This window comes from Xenopus tropicalis, chromosome 6 (assembly GCF_000004195.4).
Source record: "Xenopus tropicalis strain Nigerian chromosome 6, UCB_Xtro_10.0, whole genome shotgun sequence".
Lineage (NCBI taxonomy): Eukaryota > Metazoa > Chordata > Amphibia > Anura > Pipidae > Xenopus > Xenopus tropicalis.
In genome coordinates this window covers 8346970-8371003 of record NC_030682.2, presented here as the reverse complement: position 1 = coordinate 8371003, position 24034 = coordinate 8346970, and the positions used below count along the sequence as shown (strand labels likewise).

Here is a 24034-nt window from a genome sequence, read left to right as displayed (position 1 = left end):
GACAGATGGAGCATAGAATGGGATATGGCTTGGAGAGAGGGGAATAGACAGATGGAGCATAGAATGGGATATGGCTTGGAGAGGGGAATAGACAGATGGAGCATAGAATGGGATATGGTTTGGAGAGAGGGGAATAGACAGATGGAGCATAGAATGGGATATGGCTTGGAGAGAGGGGAATAGACAGATGGAGCATAGAATGGGATATGGTTTGGAGAGAGGGGGATAGACAGATGGAGCATAGAATGGGATATGGTTTGGAGAGAGGGGAATAGACAGATGGAGCATAGAATGGGATATGGCTTGGAGAGGGGAATAGACAGATGGAGCATAGAATGGGATATGGCTTGGAGAGAGGGGAATAGACAGATGGAGCATAGAATGGGATATGGCTTGGAGAGGGGAATAGACAGATGGAGCATAGAATGGGATATGGCTTGGAGAGAGGGGAATAGACAGATGGAGCATAGAATGGGATATGGCTTGGAGAGGGGAATAGACAGATGGAGCATAGAATGGGATATGGCTTGGAGAGGGGAATAGACAGATGGAGCATAGAATGGGATATGGTTTGGAGAGAGGGGAATAGACAGATGGAGCATAGAATGGGATATGGTTTGGAGAGAGAAAGGGCAATAGACAGATGGAACAAATAATGGCATATGGTTCGAAGAAAGAGTAAGGAGTATAGACAGATGGAGCACAGAATGAGAAATGGCTTGGAGAATGAGGGGGGAAGAGACAGATGGAGCATGGAATGAGATTTGTCTTGGAGAGAGGGGAATAGACAGATGGAGCTCTAAATAGGAAATGGCTTGGAGAGAGAAATACACAGATGGAGCTGATCCCGTTGAAGCCCAGAAATCTAAATAATTGGCCAAGACCTGCCAGTTCCCTTTGAGTTAATGTTATGAGATGCAGTGGTGCTTGCAGGCTACAGGGAGTTAATGGTTAATAAGTGGCTGACCAGCGCTGTACATAGACGCGTGTAGCGACAGCGCCTCCAGCAAAAGGCCAGGCCACAGAAATTACTACAGCAATGAGGATAATTCCACCCTAACAAACTACACTTAAATAGAATGCCCAGAGATATTAGCCATTACTGGCCGTCAGTCGTATAGCTGTATCACTAGCAAGCTCCGCCCTCCCTAAAATACATCTCTATTAACACTTTCATGTCTTTCTTGGGGGGGGGGGAATATCCCAAACAAGAAATAACTGCCTGTTAGGTTCGGTGATAGCTGCTTTGTCTTGGAAGCACCAGATTCATTCCAATACGGGGTGGTGCCAGATGCTTCACTTAAGCCCAAGCCCAAGCCTAACTGCACTTAGTACTAAAGGGCACTTTCATTCAGCTCCTATTGGAGGGATTCGGGTTACAGGTTCTGGTTCTATGGCGCCCCGATGCACCCGCTGAACCCTATTCATTTCAAAGTGTGCGCCAGATGCTTCAACTTCAGTCAACTTCAGAAGATACTGTATAAAAAAAATTATATTACATTTCTCGTAGGCAATGCTTAAAGGGGAACTAAAGCCTCAGAAGACCTGGGCTACACTTTAAAGTAAAGCCCTTTTGTAATACACGTTTTTTATCTTTATGGTTTTAATAGTAAAATTGCTCTTTCAGCCGCACCGGTAAGAATGGAGTGGTCGGCGGCCATACTGACTAAAGAAGCCAAAGGGAAAAGACTGGGGCGTGGCTAGTCACTGTAGACACGCCCACTTGGTTGTTTGCTCTACAGTAAGTTGTTGAGGGAAAGAAACCTGCAGTAAAAACTCATTTTTCTTTTGTTTTTTTTTCTTTTTACAAAAAAAAGTCCATAATACTGATATTCTCTTCTCTTTATCTTCTGTGTTCGTTCCTCAAACATGTCAGCGTTTATTTTGGCTTCATTTCCACCCGGGCGTGGTCGTCGTCTAGTTCGTACTCCTCCACTTGCCCATTGGTCCATACCTTCATGCGGTCTGTGAGGTCACTGGTCCGAGGCGACAGGATAAAGTCGTAAATAATGGCGGCAGCCGCGCCCCCGATCATGGGTCCGACCCAAAAGATCTGAAGGGAAAGAAAAGAAACATCCTTGTTTAGTATTTAGCAACTATTGGGCAAGGCCGTCATTAGCCTGTAGCCAATCAAAGGATTAGAATGTTCACATGGCTAAAGTGACCAGCCAGTAAGAGAAAGCCAGGTCATTACAGGCATGGTGGCAAGTCTGGGTGGGCTGGGGGAGCAAGGAGATACAGGCATGGTGGCAAGTCTGGTGGGCTGGGGGAACAAGGAGATACAGGCATGGTGGCAAGTCTGGGTGGGCTGGGGGAGCAAGGAGATACAGGCATGGTGGCAAGTCTGGGTGGGCTGGGGGAGCAAGGAGATACAGGCATGGTGGCAAGTCTGGGTGGGCTGGGGGAGCAAGGAGATACAGGCATGGTGGCAAGTCTGGGTGGGCTGGGGGAGCAAGGAGATACAGGCATGGTGGCAAGTCTGGGTGGGCTGGGGGAGCAAGGAGATACAGGCATGGTGGCAAGTCTGGGTGGGCTGGGGGAGCAAGGAGATACAGGCATGGTGGCAAGTCTGGGTGGGCTGGGGGAGCAAGGAGATACAGGCATGGTGGCAAGTCTGGGTGGGCTGGGGGAGCAAGGAGATACAGGCATGGTGGCAAGTCTGGGTGGGCTGGGGGAGCAAGGAGATACAGGCATGGTGGCACGTCTGGGTGGGCTGGGGGAGCAAGGAGATACAGGCATGGTGGCACGTCTGGGTGGGCTGGGGGAGCAAGGAGATACAGGCATGGTGGCAAGTCTGGGTGGGCTGGGGGAGCAAGGAGATACAGGCATGGTGGCAAGTCTGGGTGGGCTGGGGGAGCAAGGAGATACAGGCATGGTGGCACGTCTGGGTGGGCTGGGGGAGCAAGGAGATACAGGCATGGTGGCAAGTCTGGGTGGGCTGGGGGAGCAAGGAGATACAGGCATGGTGGCAAGTCTGGGTGGGCTGGGGGAGCAAGGAGATACAGGCATGGTGGCAAGTCTGGGTGGGCTGGGGGAGCAAGGAGATACAGGCATGGTGGCAAGTCTGGGTGGGCTGGGGGAGCAAGGAGATACAGGCATGGTGGCACGTCTGGGTGGGCTGGGGGAGCAAGGAGATACAGGCATGGTGGCACGTCTGGGTGGGCTGGGGGAGCAAGGAGATACTGGGCAGAGACGAAGGACTGATAGGGATGTGGAGTAGAAGAGTCAATCAGTGGCCCATACTATTGAAGAAAGGTCCACCAGTTCCATTAGGCCAACAAGTTTCATTGCCCAGGCCTTCTGCCTTCTCACAGGGTCTCCAAAAGCTCATTCAACAAGCACTTGGGTGCGGGGCATAGTTCCCTTAGTACTTAGGGTCCTGCCCATTGGCCCTGCAATGTATCAACTGTATTCTCAGAATGGAGGTCAGAAGATAGGATGGGGGTCAGTAGGAACTCACAGGAGGAACCCACACTTGATAACCTGAGTGCTCCTACTGCTAGTTGAGGTGAAGAACGCTCAGCCAGCCAATGCAGTTTCAAACGTTTTCCTATCGGCTCCATCCCAACGAGCCCCTTTGGCTTTCATTTACATGTGCAAGATGGGCTACTAGCGAGGCCACCGCTGGCCACCTACGTGCATCTCTCTGATCATGCCTATAAATGCCCCTTAGCAAATGGCTGCAGGATAACTCAAGACTCTAGCTGCATCTAAGATTGACCCTACAGTCGACAAAGCTCCCTGGCACTTACCCAGTGGTTGGCAAACTGTTTGGCAACAACAGCTGATCCAAAAGACCTTGCTGGGTTCATCCCGCACCCGGTGTAATCGATCTGCAAGAGAAAAACAGAGAATATCTCAAACAGATTTATGTCTAAAAGGCAATTCTAGGGCAGGCCGGACCGTCAATGTGTGGGTTCTGGCAAATGCCAGAGGGGCTGCTGTAAGGTGCCACAGGGCCCTCTGGCCTTTAGTTTCCGGCCCGGCCAGGGTCGGACTGGCCCAGACCCAATCCCTGCCAGGCGTTCTCCCCAGGTAGCCGGCCCCCCTTCCCTGATGCGCTGAAGGTGTGGGGGATCAAAACACCACCCTAGTCCGACCCTGGACCCACCCACCTAAGCCCTCAACCTGCCCCAATCTTACCTTTTCCCTTCCCCAATCTGCCTTCGATCCACACCCTAGCTTCCCAATGTGATGAAGCTCCACCCCTTATGACATCACCTGCCACTACCACGCCCCCACTGATGTCATCACTTGACCCCTTTTGTCACCACCACCAGCCTGCCAGTAAAAAAAATTTCAAAAGGAGGAAACCCTACCTACCCCTGAAATGGCAAGTTATGACAATTCTTCCGAAACCTACCGCAATGAGATGCCCCAGCGCCACAGAAAGCCCGATGGCAAGAGGTGCTGATCCAGAAACATCATTCCTCCGTCTGTCTGTGATAGCCACCACGCAGAGCACCAACTGGAACGTGACCATGATCTCCACCCCCAGGCCTTGCCCCTGAGACACTCCATTGCTGAGCTGGAAAGGAATGAACATACATGGAGCAGTCGGTTCCGGAATATGGGCTTGGGGACGTAAATGTAGATGCATTGTGCTTCCCTGCGGATTGTTTCCTTGGACTAAAAATGTCAGTCGTTGTATGTATAGTAAATATTTATATACACATATGCAGAAATAAATAGTAAGCTCTGCTCCCCAATAAAAACCAACCTGGTTTGGGCTGCACCCGGATCAGCGCCCCTGGGCCACTACCTACACCCTATTATCCACTTGGCCTCTGTAATTTATTATCTAATATTCTTCTGGCTCCCAGTGTTTTATAAACTACAGGAAAATATCCCCAGGGATTCATGTTCTTGCCATCCAATCAAACTTGCCCCCAGGAGCTCCCCATCTTGGATCTTGCTTGGCCATCTTGTGTGTGTCAGTGGCACTGCACGTGCTCAGTGGGCTCTGGGCTGCTGCTGGGAAACTGAGCTTAGGGGATGTGGGAAATCAAGCAGAAAGTGAGGTTCAACTGTCATAGAAGCTGATGCTACAGGGCTGATGTATAATATATATATATATATATACTGTATATATACGCTGTATATTGTGAGGGGAGTCGGTTGGGGAGATACTGGGGCACCTTAAGAGACGCAAAGGCTGTGGGTGCCTTGGGCAAAACATGGGGCTGATTTATAAACACTGGGCAAGTTTGTAGCTGGGTAGTAACCCACGGCAACCAATCAAATACTTAATATCATTGCCCAACGTGCAGCTGCCTGAAAAAAGCCACTGCCCGATTGGTCTCTATGGGTTACCGCCCATGTGTAAGTTTGCCCAGTGTTTATAAATAAGCCCCAATGTGTGGCATTTACCGGCCCAGTGCCAGTTCTCCATTAAGCCGATATGTGCGTAAAATGACAATTTGGGGGATTTCTCAAGGGGAGAATTGTGCCGAGGCTTCTAGAGAAAACGAGGATAGAATCAGGATAAGCTTCGCTTTCTCCCCCCGGGGGGGGGCCGGGGAGGGGGCCGGGGGCCTGAATGAGAGGCTCAATGGCAGCGAGGGGCAGGGCCCCATTCATGGCTTCTCCCTTTATTCCCCCAAATAACCTGTAAGTGGTGGGGGGTATTACATGTGGGGGATTTTGCTATTAATCACTGTTAGGGAAGCTCATTATAAGCGCATTAGGGGGGGCGATTGGTCAACAGGGGTTTTAAAATAACAGTAAAAAAAAGAGAAAAACATGATTTTTTGGCACCGGGACTGAATCCCTCGGCTGCAATGAACTTGTGTTGGGTTTGTGGGTTTGTGGGTTTGTGGGTTTGTGGGTTTGTGAGTTTGTGGGTTTGTGGGTTTGTGAGTGGGGGGGGAATGAAAGGCAAAGCAATCAGGACTGTATTCCTAGTGCGCCAGGGGGAGTATGGGAGCCCCGCCTCTGCCCTCTCATTGGCTGATCTAACCCACTATGTATGGATACACGGCCACACCCTTTTCTGGGTGAGCCTATTGACTCCCTAAAAAAAGGTAAATGGGCCAAGTGGGCAAGTACAGATATTAATGTGTTGGTACATGGGGGGGGGAATTGCCTGGATCGTACCATTCCAGGGTAGCAGGGCTGAGGGGAATAGTGAGTAGGGATTGGGTGGGGGGTAGCAGTGCTGAGTGGAATAGTGAGTAGGGATTGGGTGGGGGGTAGCAGTGCTGAGTGGAATAGTGAGTAGGGATTGGGTGGGGGGTAGCAGTGCTGAGTGGAATAGTGAGTAGGGATTGGGTGGGGGGTAGCAGTGCTGAGTGGAATAGTGAGTAGGGATTGGGTGGGGGGGTAACAGTGCTGAGTGGAATAGTGAGTAGGGATTGGGTGGGGGGTAGCAGTGCTGAGTGGAATAGTGAGTAGGGATTGGGTGGGGGGTAGCGGTGCTGAGTGGAATAGTGAGTAGGGATTGGGTGGGGGGGTAGCAGTGCTGAGTGGAATAGTGAGTAGGGATTGGGTGGGGGGGTAGCAGTGCTGAGTGGAATAGTGAGTAGGGATTGGGTGGGGGGGTAGCAGTGCTGAGTGGAATAGTGAGTAGGGATTGGGTGGGGGGTAGCAGTGCTGAGTGGAATAGTGAGTAGGGATTGGGTGGGGGGTAGCGGTGCTGAGTGGAATAGTGAGTAGGGATTGGGTAGGGGTAGCGGTGCTGAGTGGAATAGTGAGTAGGGATTGGGTGGGGAGTAGCAGTGCTGAGTGGAATAGTGAGTAGGGATTGGGTGGGGAGTAGCCAGTGCTGAGTGGAATAGTGAGTAGGGATTGGGTGGGGAGTAGCGGTGCTGAGTGGAATAGTGAGTAGGGATTGGGTGGGGGGTAGCAGTGCTGAGTGGAATAGTGAGTAGGGATTGGGTGGGGGGGTAGCAGTGCTGAGTGGAATAGTGAGTAGGGATTGGGTGGGGGGGTAGCAGTGCTGAGTGGAATAGTGAGTAGGGATTGGGTGGGGGGTAGCAGTGCTGAGTGGAATAGTGAGTAGGGATTGGGTGGGGGGTAACAGTGCTGAGTGGAATAGTGAGTAGGGATTGGGTGGGGGGTAGCAGTGCTGAGTGGAATAGTGAGTAGGGATTGGGTGGGGGGTGGCAGTGCTGAGTGGAATAGTGAGTAGGGATTGGGTGGGGGGGTAGCAGTGCTGAGTGGAATAGTGAGTAGGGATTGGGTGGGGGGTAGCAGTGCTGAGTGGAATAGTGAGTAGGGATTGGGTGGGGGGTAGCAGTGCTGAGTGGAATAGTGAGTAGGGATTGGGTGGAGGGTAGCAGTGCTGAGTGGAATAGTGAGTAGGGATTGGGTGGGGGGTAGCAGTGCTGAGTGGAATAGTGAGTAGGGATTGTGTGGGGGGTAGCAGTGCTGAGTGGAATAGTGAGTAGGGATTGGGTGGGGGGTAGCAGTGCTGAGTGAATAGTGAGTAGGGATTGGGTGGGGGGTAGCAGTGCTGAGTGGAATAGTGAGTAGGGATTGGGTGGGGAGTAGCAGTGCTGAGTGGAATAGTGAGTAGGGATTGGGTGGGAGGGTAGCAGTGCTGAGTGGAATAGTGAGTAGGGATTGGGTGGGGGGGTAGCAGTGCTGAGTGGAATAGTGAGTAGGGATTGGGTGGGGGGTAGCAGTGCTGAGTGGAATAGTGAGTAGGGATTGGGTGGGGGGTAGCAGTGCTGAGTGGAATAGTGAGTAGGGATTGGGTGGGGGGGTGGCAGTGCTGAGTGGAATAGTGAGTAGTGGGTGAGTAGGGGGTTAGTACGTATTGGTTGGAACAGAGAAAGTAACTGGGTGAATATGGGAAAGAGTACAGTGTGGGACAAAAAGATGGAATAAGGAGCTGGGGGGGAAAGAGAGAAATTGTTGGCTGGGGGTGCAGTCTGGGAACATAATTAGAACCCTAATATCACAAGTGCAAAACTTCATTCATCTTTACCCTGTGGTTTTCATCTGATTCTGAACTACAACTCCCAGAATGCAAGAAGGAGTGTTTGGGTGGAAGTGGGAGGAGCTGCAGATAGAGACCCACAGGTTCCCTTCCTGCCATTCCAATTCATCACTTCTGTTACAGGTTATGTCCCCCCCCCCCCCATCAACTCAATGCACAGAAGGGCCCCCTGTTCCCAGGACACAGTTTTACACTGACAGCTTTATTAGCCAATAGGGATCTCCCTCTGTATTTCCCTGATATTGCCCCCCCCCCCCCCCGGCCCAGTCCAACGCTCCAAACTCATTTGTTACAGGGGATTTATGTAAAGGGAGAGGCAGCACGTTCCACTGGCAGAGATATGGGGGGGGGGAGGTATCAAACAAGCCCAGGGGGCAGATGCCACTTTCTCTTAGGGCATAAAGGAGCAGGTACCCAGGGGCAACCCCAGGGCAAAACAGATGGGGAACAACCCCATTATTAATATAAACTGGAACCAACTTGTCCCCTCCCCAACAGCCTTTATATATCAGCGGGTGCTGGGAGATGTCATTCAACTTGATGGCTTGTACTCTGAGCTACCCCGGCGTTACTACTCACTGCTACTATAGGCGCCATCTCTCCCTACTATACCTGCTATCCCACAGCCCCAGTCCCTTCCCAGAGGCTATTATCCCCCCACTGCTACTATAGGCACCATCTCTCCCTACTATACCTGCTATCCCACAGCCCCAGTCCCTTCCCAGAGGCTATTATCCCCCCACTGCTACTATAGGCACCATCTCTCCCTACTATACCTGCTATCCACAGCCCCAGTCCCTTCCCAGAGGCTATTATCCCCCACTGCTACTATAGGCACCATCTCTCCCTACTATACCCGCTATCCCACAGCCCCAGTCCCTTCCCAGAGGCTATTATCCCACTGCTACTATAGGCCACCATCTCTCCCTACTATACTGCTATCCACAGCCCCAGTCCCTTCCAGAGGCTATTATCCCCCCACTGCTACTATAGGCACCATCTCTCCTACTATACCTGCTATCCCACAGCCCCAGTCCCTTCCCAGAGGCTATTATCCCCCCACTGCTACTATAGGCACCATCTCTCCCTACTATACCTTGCTATCCCACAGCCCCAGTCCCTTCCCAGAGGCTATTATCCCCCACTGCTACTATAGGCACCATCTCTCCCTACTGATACCTGCTATCCACAGCCCCAGTCCCTTCCCAGGGCTATTATCCCCCCACTGCTACTATAGGCACCATCTCTCCCTACTATACCTGCTATCCCACAGCCCCAGTCCCTTCCCAGAGGCTATTATCCCCCCACTGCTACTATAGGCACCATCTCTCCCTACTATACCTGCTATCCACAGCCCCAGTCCCTTCCCAGAGGCTATTATCCCCACTGCTACTATAGGCACCATCTCTCCCTACTATACCCGCTATCCCACAGCCCAGTCCCTTCCCAGAGGGCTATTATCCCCACTGCTACTATAGGCACCATCTCTCCCTACTATACCTGCTATCCCACAGCCCCAGTCCCTTCCCAGAGGCTATTATCCCCCCACTGCTACTATAGGCACCATCTCTCCCTACTATACCTGCTATCCACAGCCCCAGTCCCTTCCCAGAGGCTATTATCCCCCCACTGCTACTATAGGCACCATCTCTCCCTACTATACCTGCTATCCCACAGCCCCAGTCCCTTCCCAGAGGCTATTATCCCCCCACTGCTACTATAGGCACCATCTCTCCCTACTATACCTGCTATCCCACAGCCCCAGTCCCTTCCGCAGAGGCTATTATCCCCCCACTGCTACTATAGGCACCATCTCTCCCTACTATTACCTGCTATCCCACAGCCCAGTCCCTTCCCAGAGGCTATTATCCCCCCCACTGCTACTATAGGCACCATCTCTCCCTACTATACCTGCTATCCCACAGCCCCAGTCCCTTCCCAGAGGCTATTATCCCCACTGTTACTATAGGCACCATCTCTCCCTACTATACCTGCTATCCCACAGCCCCAGTCCCTTCCCAGAGGCTATTATCCCCCCACGTGCTACTATAGGCACCATCTCTCCCCTACTATACCTGCTATCCACAGCCCCAGTCCCTTCCCAGAGGCTATTATCCCCCCACTGCTACTATAGGCACCATCTCTCCCTACTATACCTGCTATCCCACAGCCCCAGTCCCTTCCCAGAGGCTATTATCCCCACTGCTACTATAGGCACCATCTCTCCCTACTATACCTGCTATCCCACAGCCCCAGTCCCTTCCCAGAGGCTATTATCCCCCACTGCTACTATAGGCACCATCTCTCCCTACTATACCTGCTATCCCACAGCCCCAGTCCCTTCCCAGAGGCTATTATCCCCCCACTGCTACTATAGGCACCATCTCTCCCTACTATACCTGCTATCCCACAGCCCCAGTCCCTTCCCAGAGGCTATTATCCCCCCACTGCTACTATAGGCACCATCTCTCCCTACTATACCTGCTATCCCACAGCCCCAGTCCCTTCCCAGAGGCTATTTCCAATCACATGACTAAATGTTACTTATGTACACCCTATGTAATATAAGACTGAGTATAGTGTAGGCAGTGACAGTCTAAGATGAGTTGCAATTTGCCTTTGTTGCTCTGTTCAGTTGCTCTCCTGTGTGCACAGAGATCATTCTCTGGTTTCTATAGAACCATTTACCCAAGCAACAAGGCGCTGGTCTAAATGACAAACTGGCAGTCAGCAGGTGTAGCAGAATATTCCTAAACAATAACTTGCATGGCTGAGGATTATGGGAGTTGTAGTTCAGAAACATTAATAGTAATTGCTGTAGGGTAAGATACAAGATCTTGCTCTTTGCCTCAGGTCACAACAACATCTACTGATCAGAGTAACAGCCAATCAGAAATGAGGTTCATTGTTAGAAACTGATAGTCATTTCTGATTGGCTGCATTCAGACACTTTAGTGAATTCCTAATTATTTGGGGCATAAATAACTTATGACCAACTGATTTTAACAGGCTGAAAGTATATCTTATTGTTGTCTATGGCGTTGGCCACACTACAACTTATAGACAATGTGGCAAAGTTGGGGATCAGCCCCATAGGTAACAATGAAATGCACCCCGTCATTAAAGTCAGGGTGCCACGAGCCCAGGGGCCTCCAGCAGCAGCACAGCTGTGTATATCTCTATATCCTATAATGCCGGCGCGTGGGGGTGAGCTAAGGTCAGACTGTATATAATAAGAGTTTCCCTAGTGCTTCCTGCTGTGCCGGAGCTGCCATTGTGTTATGTCTAGAGCAGAGCATCCCCTCACCCTGGCACTGCTGCACTCACTGGGACTGAGTGGGACTCACTGGGACTGGGACTGAGTGGGACTCGCTGGGACTGAGTGGGGCTCACTGGTACTGGGACTGAGTGGGGCTCACTGGTACTGGGGCTGAGTGGGACTCTCTGTGACTGGGACTCACTGGGACTGAGTGGGACTCACTGGGACTGGGAGTGAGTGGGCTCTGGCTGGTACTGGGATTGAGTGGAACTCTGGCTGGGAGTGAGTGGGGCTGGTACTGGGAGTGAGTGGGGCTGGTACTAGGAGTGAGTGGGACTGGTACTGGGAGTGAGTGGGCTCTGGCTGGTACTGGGAGTGAGTGGGGCTGGTACTGGGAGTGAGTGGGACTCTGGCTGGTACCGGGAGTGAGTGGGACTCTGGCTGGTACTGGGAGTGAGTGGGACTGGGAGTGAGTGGGACTGGGAGTGAGTGGGACTGGGAGTGAGTGGGACTGGGAGTGAGTGGGACTGGGAGTGAGTGGGACTGGGAGTGAGTGGGACTGGGAGTGAGTGGGACTGGTTACAGTGTAGCAGTCCCGGTGCAGATGGACTTTCCCCAGGGAAGCGCTGGTTCCTATCAGTACAGGGAGCAGGTGCAACGGCTACATATTCCCCCCAAGGCCGACCCCCCCCCCCCCCCCCCCGGGCAGCTCAGTATGTTGCACAAATAAGATAAAGTAGGGGAAATTATTTTACAGTAGGGGGGGTATCTGTAGTGGGGGGGTATCTGTAGTGGGGGGGTATCTGTAATGGGGGGTATATCTGTAGTGGGGGGTATCTGTAGTGGGGGGGTATCTGTAGTGGGGGGTATCTGTAGTGGGGGGGTATCTGTAGTGGGGGGGTATCTGTAGTGGGGGGGTATCTGTAGTGGGGGGGCGTTAGTTAATACAGTAGGTGCCTCAGCTGTCAGTGGGTGCTGAATGGCTGCTGCTTGTGCAACTGTGATTAATAGTATCATCTGCCCAACTCTCTGCCTAACTCTGCCCTACTCTCTGCCTAACTCTGCCCTACTCTCTGCCTAACTCTGCCCTACTCTCTGCCTAACTCTGCCCTACTCTCTGCCTAACTCTGCCCTACTCTCTGCCTAACTCTGCCCTACTCTCTGCCTAACTCTGCCCTACTCTCTGCCTAACTCTGCCCTACTCTCTGCCTAACTCTGCCTACTCTGCCTAACTCTGCCCTACTCTGCCTAACTCCTCTGCCTAACTCTGCCCTACTCTGCCTACTCTCTGCCTAACTCTGCCCTACTCTGCCTAACTCTGCCCTACTCTGCCCAACTCTCTGCCTAACTCTCGCCTACTCTGCCCTACTCTGCCCCTACTCTGCCCTACTACTCTGCCTAACTCTGCCCTACTCTGCCCTACTCTGCCCTACTCTCTGCCTAACTCTGCCCTACTCTGCCTAACTCTGCCCTACTCTGCCCAACTCTCTGCCTAACTCTGCCTTACTCTGCCTACTCTGCCCTACTCTGCCCTACTCTCTGCCTAACTCTGCCCTACTCTGCCCTACTTGCCCTACTCTCTGCCTAACTCTGCCCTACTCTGCCCTACTCTCTGCCTAACTCTGCCTACTCTCTGCCTAACTCTGCCCTACTCTGCCCAACCTCTGCCTAACTCTGCCCTACTCTGCCCTACTCTCTGCCTAACTCTGCGCCTACTTATGCCCTACTCTCTGCCTAACTCTGCCTACTCTGCCCAACTCTCTGCCTAACTCTGCCCTACTCTGCCCTACTCTCTGCCTAACTCTGCCCTACTCTGCCCTACTCTGCCCTACTCTCTGCCTAACTCTGCCCTACTCTCTGCCTAACTCTGCCCTACTCTGCCCTACTCTCTGCCTAACTCTGCCCTACTTTGCCCTACTCTCTGCCTAACTCTGCCCTACTCTGCCCAACTCTCTGCCTTACTCTGCCTACTCTGCCCTACTCTGCCCTACTCTCTGCCTAACTCTCTGCCCAACTCTGCCCTACTCTCTGCCTAACTCTCTGCCTAACTCTGCCCTACTCTCTGCCCTACTCTCTGCCTTACTCTGCCCTACTCTGCCCTACTCTGCCCTACTCTCTGCCCTACTCTCTGCCTAACTCTGCCCTACTCTGCCCTACTCTCTGCCTAACTCTGCCCTACTTTGCCCTACTCTCTGCCTAACTCTGCCCTACTCTGCCCAACTCTCTGCCTTACTCTGCCCTACTCTGCCCTACTCTGCCCTACTCTCTGCCTAACTCTCTGCCCAACTCTGCCCTACTCTCTGCCTAACTCTCTGCCCTACTCTGCCCAACTCTCTGCCTAACTCTCTGCCCAACTCTGCCCTACCCTCTGCATAACTCTCTGCCTAACTCTGCCCTACTCTCTGCCTAACTCTCTGCCCTACTCTCTGCCTAACTCTCTGCCCTACTCTGCCCAACTCTCTGCCTAACTCTCTGCCCAACTCTGCCCAACTCTCTGCCTAACTCTCTGCCTAACTCTGCCCTACCCTCTGCCTAACTCTCTGCCTAACTCTGCCCTACTCTCTGCCTAACTCTCTGCCTAACTCTGCCCTACTCTCTGCCTAACTCTCTGCCTAACTCTGCCCTACCCTCTGCCTAACTCTCTGCCTAACTCTGCCCTACTCTCTGCCTAACTCTCTGCCCAACTCTGCCCTACTCTCTGCCTAACTCTCTGCCTAACTCTGCCCTACCCTCTGCCTAACTCTCTGCCTAACTCTGCCCTACTCTCTGCCTAACTCTCTGCCTAACTCTGCCCTACCCTCTGCCTAACTCTCTGCCTAACTCTCTGCCCAACTCTCTGCCCAACTCTGCCCTACTCTCTGCCCAACTCTCTGCCCAACTCTCTGCCCAACTCTGCCCTACTCTCTGCCTAATTTTCTGCCTAACTCTGCCCTACCCTCTGCCCAACTCTCTGCCTAACTCTCTGCCTAACTCTCTGCCTAACTCTCTGCCTAACTCTGCCCTACCCTCTGCCCTACCCTCTGCCCTACTCTCTGTCCAACTCTCTGCCTAACTCTCCCCTACTCTGCCCTAATCTCTGCCCAACTCTCTGCCCAACTCTGCCCTACTCTGCCCTACTCTCTGCCCAACTCTCTGCCCAACTCTGCCCAACTCTGCCCTACTCTCTGCCTAACTTTCTGACTAACTCTGCCCTACCCTCTGCCCAACTCTCTGCCTAACTCTGCCCTACTCTCTGCCCAACTCTGCCCTACTCTCTGCCCAACTCTGCCCTACTCTCTGCCCAACTCTCTGCCCAACTCTGCCCAACTCTCTGCCTAACTCTGCCCTACTCTCTGCCTAACTCTGCCCTACTCTCTGCCCTACTCTCTGTCCAATCTCTGCCCAACTCTGCCTAACTCTCTGCCTAACTCTGCCCTACTCTCTGCCCAACTCTCTGCCTAACTCTCTGCCTAACTCTGCCCTACTCTCTGCCTAACTCTGCCCTACTCTCTGCCCAACTCTCTGCTCAACTCTGCCCTACTCTCTGCCCTACTCTCTGTCCAACTCTCTGCCCAACTCTGCCCTACTCTCTGTCCAACTCTCTGCCCAACTCTGCCCTACTCTCTGTCCAACTCTCTGCCCAACTCTGCCCTACTCTCTGCCCAACTCTGCCCTACTCTCTGCCCAACTCTGCCCTACTCTCTGCCCAACTCTCTGCCTAACTCTGCCCTTCTCTCTGCATAACTCTCTGCCCAACTCTCTGCCCAACTCTCTGCCCAACTCTCTGCCCAACTCTGCCCTACTCTCTGCCCAACGCTCTGCCTAACTCTGCCCTACTCTCTGCATAACTCTCTGCCCAACTCTTTGCCCAACTCTGCCCTACTCTCTGTCCAACTTTCTGCCCAACTCTGCCCTACTCTCTGTCCAACTCTCTGCCCAACTCTCTGCCCAACTCTGACCTATTCTCTGCTCTACTCTCTGCCCAACTCTCTGTCCTACTCTGCCCTATTCTCTGTCCAACTCTCTGCCCAACTCTCTGCCCAACTCTGACCTATTCTCTGCTCTACTCTCTGCCCAACTCTCTGTCCTACTCTGCCCAATTCTCTGCCCAACTCTCTGCCCAACTCTCTGCCCAACTCTCTACCAAACTCTCTGCCCAACTCTCTGCCCAACTCTCTGCCCAACTCTCTACCAAACTCTCTGCCCAACTCTCTGCCCAACTCTCTGCCCAACTCTCTGCCCAACTCTCTGCCCAACTCTCTGCCCAACTCTCTACCAAACTCTCTGCCCAACTCTCTGCCTTACTCTCTGCCCTACTCTCTGCCCAACTCTGCCCTATTCTCTGTCCAACTCTCTGCCCAACTCTCTGCCCAACTCTGACCTATTCTCTGCTCTACTCTCTGCCCAACTCTCTGTCCTACTCTGCCCAATTCTCTGCCCAACTCTCTGCCCAACTCTCTACCAAACTCTCTGCCCAACACTCTGCCTTACTCTCTGCCCAACTCTCTGTCCATCTCTCTGGCCAACTTTGCCCAACTCTCTGTCCATCTCTCTGGCCAACTCTGCCCAACTCTCTGTCCATCTCTCTGGCCAACTCTGCCCAACTCTCTGTCCATCTCTCTGGCCAACTCTGCCCAACTCTTTCCACCAATAGAACAATTATGCTCTGCAGGGACCCAGGGCCACAGGTCCTATTATGCCCCACTAAGAAGAGTTTGGACTACAAAGAGATTATCTTGGATTGGGGGGCTTGTAGCCATAACTGGGCACATGTAGGTGCATTTATGCCAGCACTGAGCATGGGAGGGGCCTATAAACCAGCTGCTATTGGTCACCCATTCTCTATCTATCTAGATGGATAGATAGATAAATAGATAGATAGATAGATAGATAGATAGATAGATAGATAGACAGACTGACAGACCTGACCAATGACAATGTGTAGGTGCCAGCTGGCCATATACAGATGGGTACACAATGAGACTTGGGGGTACTTACCCCATTGAGCCCCAGTGAGTTGTTGCTGATCTGGGTGGTGATGCCGGACAAGATGGCGGTGCCCACGACGGCGCCCAGGCATTGGGCAATAATGTACATAAGAGCCTTCAGGATGCTGATCTGACAGCTGAGCAGGCAGCCCAGGGTGACAGCTGGGTTGAGGTGGGCTCCGCTGATGTGGCCAACGCTCTGAGCCAACGTGGCAATGGCCAGTCCAAAGGCCAAGGAAACCTTGACGATGTCTTGTTGGCGAGTGTCGGTGTTGGTGGCGTTGGCGGCGTCGGCGGGTATGGGGTACTGCACCCCCAGGGCAGCGCCAATACTGATAAACACAAACAGGATCATGGCCAGGAACTCGGCAATAACTGCCCGCCAGAAAGCCTTCTTCTTCAGCTCACTCGCCATCCTCTCCCTCTCTGTGCTGCTTCCCTATGGGCTCGGGTCTGAGGGAGAGAGGAGCCGGGGGGATATTTATAGGGGCCGGGGGGGTCTGTAGGCGGAGAGGGGGGGTTGCACAAAGGGAGGAAGGAGCAGCCGCATCCCAGTCTCACTGCCAGTTACTCCTGCCGGCTCCCCCACCTTCCCCAGTTACTGATTTACTCACAGACTCACTCCCCATACACATACGTGTAACTTACTCACTGCAACTCCCTGCCCCAGTGAGCTTACAATCTAAGGTCCCTTTCCCATTCCCATCAGTCCCTGCCCCAGTGAGCTTACAATCTAAGGGCCCTATCACATTCCCATCAGCCCCTGCCCCAGTGAGCTTACACTCTAAGGTCTCTATCCCATTCCCATCAGTCCCTGCCCCAGTGAGCTTACAATCTAAGGTCCCTATCCCATTCCCATCAGTCCCTGCCCCAGTGAGCTTACAATCTAAGGTCCCTATCCCATTCCCATCAGTCCCGCCCCAGTGAGCTTACAATCTAAGGTCCCTATCACATTCCCATCAGTCCCGCCCCAGTGAGCTTACAATCTAAGGTCCCTATCACATTCCCATCAGTCCCGCCCCAGTGAGCTTACAATCTAAGGTCCCTATCACATTCCCATCAGTCCCGCCCCAGTGAGCTTACAATCTAAGGCCCCTATCACATTCCCATCAGTCCCGCCCCAGTGAGCTTACAATCTAAGGTCCCTATCACATTCCCATCAGTCCCGCCCCAGTGAGCTTACAATCTAAGGTCCCTATCCCATTCCCATCAGCCCCTGCCCCAGTGAGCTTACAATCTAAGGTCCCTATCACATTCCCATCAGCCCCTGCCCCAGTGAGCTTACAATCTAAGGTCCCTATCACATTCCCATCAGCCCCTGCCCCAGTGAGCTTACAATCTAAGGTCCCTTTCCCATTCCCATCAGTCCCTGCCCCAGTGAGCTTACAATCTAAGGTCCCTATCACATTCCCATCAGCCCCTGCCCCAGTGAGCTTACAATCTAAGGTCCCTTTCCCATTCCCATCAGTCCCTGCCCCAGTGAGCTTACAATCTAAGGTCCCTATCCCATTCCCATCAGTCCCTGCCCCAGTGATCTTACAATCTAAGGTCCCTTTCCCATTCCCATCAGTCCCTGCCCCAGTGAGCTTACAATCTAAGGGCCCTATCCCATCAGCCCCTGCCCCAGTGAGCTTACACTCTAAGGCCCCTATCCCATTCCCATCAGTCCCTGCCCCAGTGAGCTTACAATCTAAGGGCCCTATCACATTCCCATCAGTCCCTACCCCAGTGAGCTTACAATCTAAGGTCCCTATCACATTCCCATCAGTCCCTGCCCCAGTGAGCTTACAATCTAAGGTCCCTATCCCATTCCCATCAGCCCCTGCCCCAGTGAGCTTACAATCTAAGGCCCCTATCACATTCCGATCAGTCCCCGCCCCAGTGAGCTTACAATCTAAGGTCCCTATCCCATTCCCATCAGCCCCTGCCCAGTGAGCTTACAATCTAAGGTCCCCTATCACATTCCATCAGTCCCTGCCCCAGTGAGCTTACAATCTAAGGTCCCTATCACATTCCCATCAGTCCCCGCCCCAGTGAGCTTACAATCTAAGGTCCCTATCCCATTCCCATCAGTCCCCTGCCCCCAGTGAGCTTACAATCTAAGGTCCCCTATCACATTCCATCAGTCCCCGCCCCAGTGAGCTTACAATTCTAAGGTCCCTATCACATTCCCATCAGCCCCTGCCCCAGTGAGCTTACAATCTAAGGTCCCTATCACATTCCCATCAGTCCCGCCCCCAGTGAGCTTACAATCTAAGGTCCCTATCACATTCCCATCAGTCCCTGCCCCAGTGAGCTTACATCTAAGGTCCCTATCACATTCCCATCAGTCCCCATGCCCCCCAGCTTACAATCTAAGGCCCCATTCCAATCAGGCCCCCCCCATTCCCATCATGCCCCAGTGAGCATTCCCATCAGTCCCTGCCCCAGTGAGCTTACAGTCTAAGGCCCCTCCCACATTCCCATCATCCCTGCCCCAGTGAGCTTACAATCTAAGGTCCCTATCACATTCCCATCAGTCCCTGCCCAGTGAGCTTACAATCTAAAGGTCCCTATCACATTCCCATCAGTCCCTGCCCCAGTGAGCTTACAATCTAAGGCCCCTATCACATTCCCATCAGTCCCTGCCCCAGTGAGCTTACAATCTAAGGTCCCTATCCCATTCCCATCAGTCCCTGCCCCAGTGAGCTACAAATCTAAGGCCCCTATCACATTCCCATCAGTCCCTGCCCCAGTGAGCTTACAATCTAAGGTCCCTATCCCATTCCCATCAGTCCCTGCCCCAGTGAGCTTACAATCTAATTTATAAAGAGTCTGAGTCATTACTTAATGGAAGATCACTGGGTTATATTAACAAGTACCTTGGTTATTTTTGGGAATCAGCCCTCTGTTTCCTCCACAGCATGTCAGGGGTTAACACGGGCGTAGGACTGCCCCAGGGCAGCGTGCTGTACTTACTGGGCTTGATTGGCAGCACAAGGCGGCTGTACATTTGGTCTGCGTTACTCTTACCCTCAGCACAGCTTCTGCCACTGACCTGCCCTCCATGATCCTCGCATATTGCTCAGTGGTCCTTACGTGCCTCTTGGCACGTGGCCACCAATTCTTTCCAGCTGCAAAGTAACGGGTAATGCAAAAGCCTGAACAAAAATAAACAAAATAAGTTTGCCCATAGCCTGTACAGAGAGATACCATAAAACTATGGCACATAGGGATTCCCCTGTACTAAGCACAATTCAGCAGGAACAGCCCCCTAAGTTTGCCCATAGCCTGTACAGAGAGATACCATAAAACTATGGCACATAGGGATTCCCCTGTACTAAGCACAATTCAGCAGGAACAGCCCCCTAAGTTTGCTCATAGCCTGTACAGAGAGATACCATAAAACTATGGCACATAGGGATTCCCCTGTACTAAGCACAATTCAGCAGGAACAGCCCCCTAAGTTTGCTCATAGCCTGTACAGAGAGATACCATAAAACTATGGCACATAGGGATTCCCCTGTACTAAGCACAATTCAGCAGGAACAGCCCCCTAAGTTTGCTCATAGCCTGTACAGAGAGATACCATAAAACTATGGCACATAGGGATTCCCCTGTACTAAGCACAATTCAGCAGGAACAGCCCCCTAAGTTTGCCCATAGCCTGTACAGAGAGATACCATAACACTATGGCACATAGGGATTCCCCTGTACTAAGCACAATTCAGCAGGAACAGCCCCCTAAGTTTGCCCATAGCCTGTACAGAGAGATACCATAAAACTATGGCACATAGGGATTCCCCTGTACTAAGCACAATTCAGCAGGAACAGCCCCCTAAGTTTGCTCATAGCCTGTACAGAGAGATACCATAAAACTATGGCAGCATAGGGATTCCCCTGTACTAAGCACAATTCAGCAGGGAAACGTAAGTGTATTGTGGTTCTTAACCCTTTGACTGCCAGTGCTATCAGATATATATATATCACTGGCCACAAAGCGACACCGTCTGTGACACGGATGTTTCCGTAATTATCGTTTCCCACGGGGGAAGGAATCGTTGATGCATTAACCCTTCGCCTGTCGGGCTGCAGTGAATTAGCAGGCATTTTTCATGCAGTGAAGATTGAAACAGAATCAGGGAAAGGGTTAATGGGCAGCTCATATACAGTATAATAATAAGTGGAGGTGCCAGGGAGACGTATTTGTTATGGGGTGGGCACCTGTGCCAGGGTAACGGCTTTATATACCAGCACAGCCCGCGCCTTTTTCCTTCTCTCATACTATTTATACCCCCCCACATGACGCGCCGGAGGTATTTGCGGCCGCTGACACTTAGGGGTTTCTTGCCTTTCTGACTAATGCACCACAATTTGTTCCATAGAGTCCGTGCGTCGGATGCCAAGTGGCTGGGGCTTTACCTCACACACATGGCATTGGGCGGAGACCTGACAAATTGCACTTTTCCAGGCTGCACTTTGCCAAGGAACTGGCCCGGAGTCCTGGGAGCCAAGAACAACTCCTTCTCTTCATCCGCACGTGCACTTTCCCATTATCCCCCCGACGCTTGTTTTCCAGAGGTTTGAATAAACGCAACCTGCAGGGGTCTGAGTAGTCAGTGTGGCTTAGATGTTTCAGGAAAGGCATTGTGGCATTTTACTGCCAATAGATTAGCCACAATAGTGCCACCTAGAACCCTATATTTATTCTGCAGAAAGCTTTACCTGTCTGAGTAACAGCCCTAGAAACTTTCTCTGCCATTTTAGCTCGGTCTCAGTAGCTTCCCTGCTGCAGCTCTGGCTGCTGGTAGCGAATTCTAATGGAAGGGGGAGAGAAGAGAGATGGGAGGGGGAAAGAGGAGAGATGGTATGTTCCAGACTAGCCTTCTTGATGTGATAACCTACTCAGATAGTATGTTCCAGACCAGCCAGCTAGATCCAATAACCCAATCAGATGGTATGTTCCAGACTAGTCAACTAGATTCAATAACCCAATCAGATGGTATGTTCCAGACCAGCCAGCTAGATCCAATAACCCAATCAGATGGTATGTTCCAGACTAGTCAACTAGATTCAATAACCCAATCAGATGGTATGTTCCAGACCAGCCAGCTAGATTTGTTAACCCACTCAGATGTTATGTTCCAGACTAGTCAACTAGATTCAATAACCCACCCAGATGGTTTGTTCCAGACTAACCAACTTCCTTTTCCTCTCCCCACCCTACATAAAATGATCAAAATAATAAAAAAAACTTTAGGTTATCTCTCATACAGGTATGGGATCCATTATCTGGAAACCCGTTATCCAGAAAGTTCCAAATTACGGAAAGGCCATCTCCCATAGACTACATTATAAGCAAATAATTCAAATTTTAAAAAATGATTCCTTTTTCTCTGTAATAATAAAACAGTACCTGTACTTGATCCCAACTAAGATATACTTACCCCTTATTGGGGCAGAACAGCCCTATTGGGTTTATTTAATGGTTAAATGATTCCCTTTTCTCTGTAATAATAAAACAGTACCTGTACTTGATCCCAACTAAGATATAATTACCCCTTATTGGGGCAGAACAGCCCTATTGGGTTTATTTAATGGTTAAATGATTCCCTTTTCTCTGTAATAATAAAACAGTACCTGTACTTGATCCCAACTAAGATATAATTACCCCTTATTGGGGCAGAACAGCCCTATTGGGTTTATTTCATGGTTAAATGATTCCCTTTTCTCTGTAATAATAAAACAGTACCTGTACTTGATCCCAACTAAGATATAATTACCCCTTATTGGGGGCAGAACAGCCCTATTGGGTTTATTTCATGGTTAAATGATTCCCTTTTCTCTGTAATAATAAAACAGTACCTGTACTTGATCCCAACTAAGATATAATTACCCCTTATTGGGGGCAGAACAGCCCTATTGGGTTTATTAAATGGTTAAATGATTCCCTTTTCTCTGTAATAATAAAACAGTACCTGTACTTGATCCCAACTAAGATATAATTACCCCTTATTGGGGGCAGAACAGCCCTATTGGGTTTATTTCATGGTTAAATGATTCCCTTTTCTCTGTAATAATAAAACAGTACCTGTACTTGATCCCAACTAAGATATAATTACCCCTTATTGGGGGCAGAACAGCCCTATTGGGTTTATTTAATGGTTAAATGATTCCCTTTTCTCTGTAATAATAAAACAGTACCTGTACTTGATCCCAACTAAAATATAATTACCCCTTATTGGGGCAGAACAGCCCTATTGGGTTTATTTCATGGTTAAATGATTCCCTTTTCTCTGTAATAATAAAACAGTACCTGTACTTGATCCCAACTAAGATATAATTACCCCTTATTGGGGCAGAACAGCCCTATTGGGTTTATTTCATGGTTAAATGGTTAACTTTCCTATTAGGGTGCAGGGTATTCTGGGAAAGAATTTTTGGAAGATTCTCTGTGCGTTTGTGGGTGCCCCCACCCAGTAGGGATAAATACACGGAGTGTTCCGGGACTCTCTAAAGGGCCCAATGTGCCACTTACGTATTTACGCTCATTTGGAATTTCCTGTGTTAATTAATGTGAAATCACCTCTGTGTATGTGGCCTTTATCCTACAGTGTAAATGCGCAAATGGTTTTTCCCTGTATGTAGGGGCTTTATACACATGCCCCATAGCTTTTGTTCGGATACACGGAAAGGAACAGTTCAACACGTTATAGTGAGTAATTGTCTTGTTTTTGGAATTTCTTGAACAATTAGAATCACTTACCGCTCTGTCTCTGCTCACCTACTGACACCCGGACAGCACATCAATCTGCCAGAACAAGAAACAATGTACGGAGAAATCCAAAACGCCACTGTATATAAAAAATCAATATTTATTCAGTCCTTTAAAAACATGTTATGCATGTATAAAACCAGGACCATACGCTTGACGCGTTTCGTGGTGCTGTGCCACTGCACATTGTAATATTATCCTACTGCACAAAATGTTTTTTTAAAAAATGTACTCTGAACCACAGCTATTCTAGCTTGTTATATGAGCAAACTTAGGGGGTTGTTCCTGCTGAATTGTGCTTAGTACAGGGGAATCCCTATGTGCCATAGTTTTATGGTATCTCTCTGTACAGGCTATGAGCAAACTTAGGGGGCTGTTCCTGCTGAATTGTGCTTAGTACAGGGGAATCCCTATGTGCCATAGTTTTATGGTATCTCTCTGTACAGGCTATGGGCAAACTTAGGGGGCTGTTCCTGCTGAATTGTGCTTAGTACAGGGGAATCCCTATGGGCCATAGTTTTATGGTATCTCTCTGTACAGGCTATGGGCAAACTTAGGGGGCTGTTCCTGCTGAATTGTGCTTAGTACAGGGGAATCCCTATGTGCCATAGTTTTATGGTATCTCTCTGTACAGGCTATGAGCAAACTTAGGGGGCTGTTCCTGCTGAATTGTGCTTAGTACAGGGGAATCCCTATGTGCCATAGTTTTATGGTATCTCTCTGTACAGGCTATGAGCAAACTTAGGGGGCTGTTCCTGCTGAATTGTGCTTAGTACAGGGGAATCCCTATGTGCCATAGTTTTATGGTATCTCTCTGTACAGGCTATGAGCAAACTTAGGGGGCTGTTCCTGCTGAATTGTGCTTAGTACAGGGGAATCCCTATGTGCCATAGTTTTATGGTATCTCTCTGTACAGGCTATGGGCAAACTTAGGGGGCTGTTCCTGCTGAATTGTGCTTAGTACAGGGGAATCTCTATGTGCCATAGTTTTATGGTATCTCTCTGTACAGGCTATGAGCAAACTTAGGGGGCTGTTCCTGCTGAATTGTGCTTAGTACAGGGGAATCCCTATGTGCCATAGTTTTATGGTATCTCTCTGTACAGGCTATGGG

At 50.8% G+C, this 24034-nt stretch overlaps 1 protein-coding gene across 1 annotated transcript; it reads right to left on the bottom strand.

The window, feature by feature from the left end:
• Positions 1 to 1801: 1801 nt before the first annotated feature.
• aqp1 (aquaporin 1 (Colton blood group)) lies at positions 1802 to 16610 on the bottom strand. The gene is made up of 4 exons (NM_001005829.1): positions 16179 to 16610; positions 4364 to 4528; positions 3753 to 3833; positions 1802 to 2053 (listed from the first exon to the last, which is right to left on the bottom strand). The coding sequence occupies exons 1-4, from the start codon at positions 16581 to 16583 to the stop codon at positions 1880 to 1882; spliced, it is 825 nt and encodes a 274-aa protein (NP_001005829.1). The 5' UTR covers positions 16584 to 16610; the 3' UTR covers positions 1802 to 1879.
• Positions 16611 to 24034: the final 7424 nt, after the last annotated feature.

What these genes read in the sequence shown, in the direction of transcription:
- aqp1 (NM_001005829.1), bottom strand. Translation starts at nt 16,583, where the DNA reads ATGGCGAGTGAGCTGAAGAAGAAGGCTTTCTGGCGGGCAGTTATTGCC. An exon ending in ACTCACTGGGGCTCAATGGG is followed by an intron (nt 4,529 to 16,178) that starts GTAAGTACCCCC and finishes ATTCCTTTCCAG; the next exon opens with CTCAGCAATGGAGTGTCTCA. An exon ending in CGCTGGGGCATCTCATTGCG is followed by an intron (nt 3,834 to 4,363) that starts GTAGGTTTCGGA and finishes TTTCTCTTGCAG; the next exon opens with ATCGATTACACCGGGTGCGG.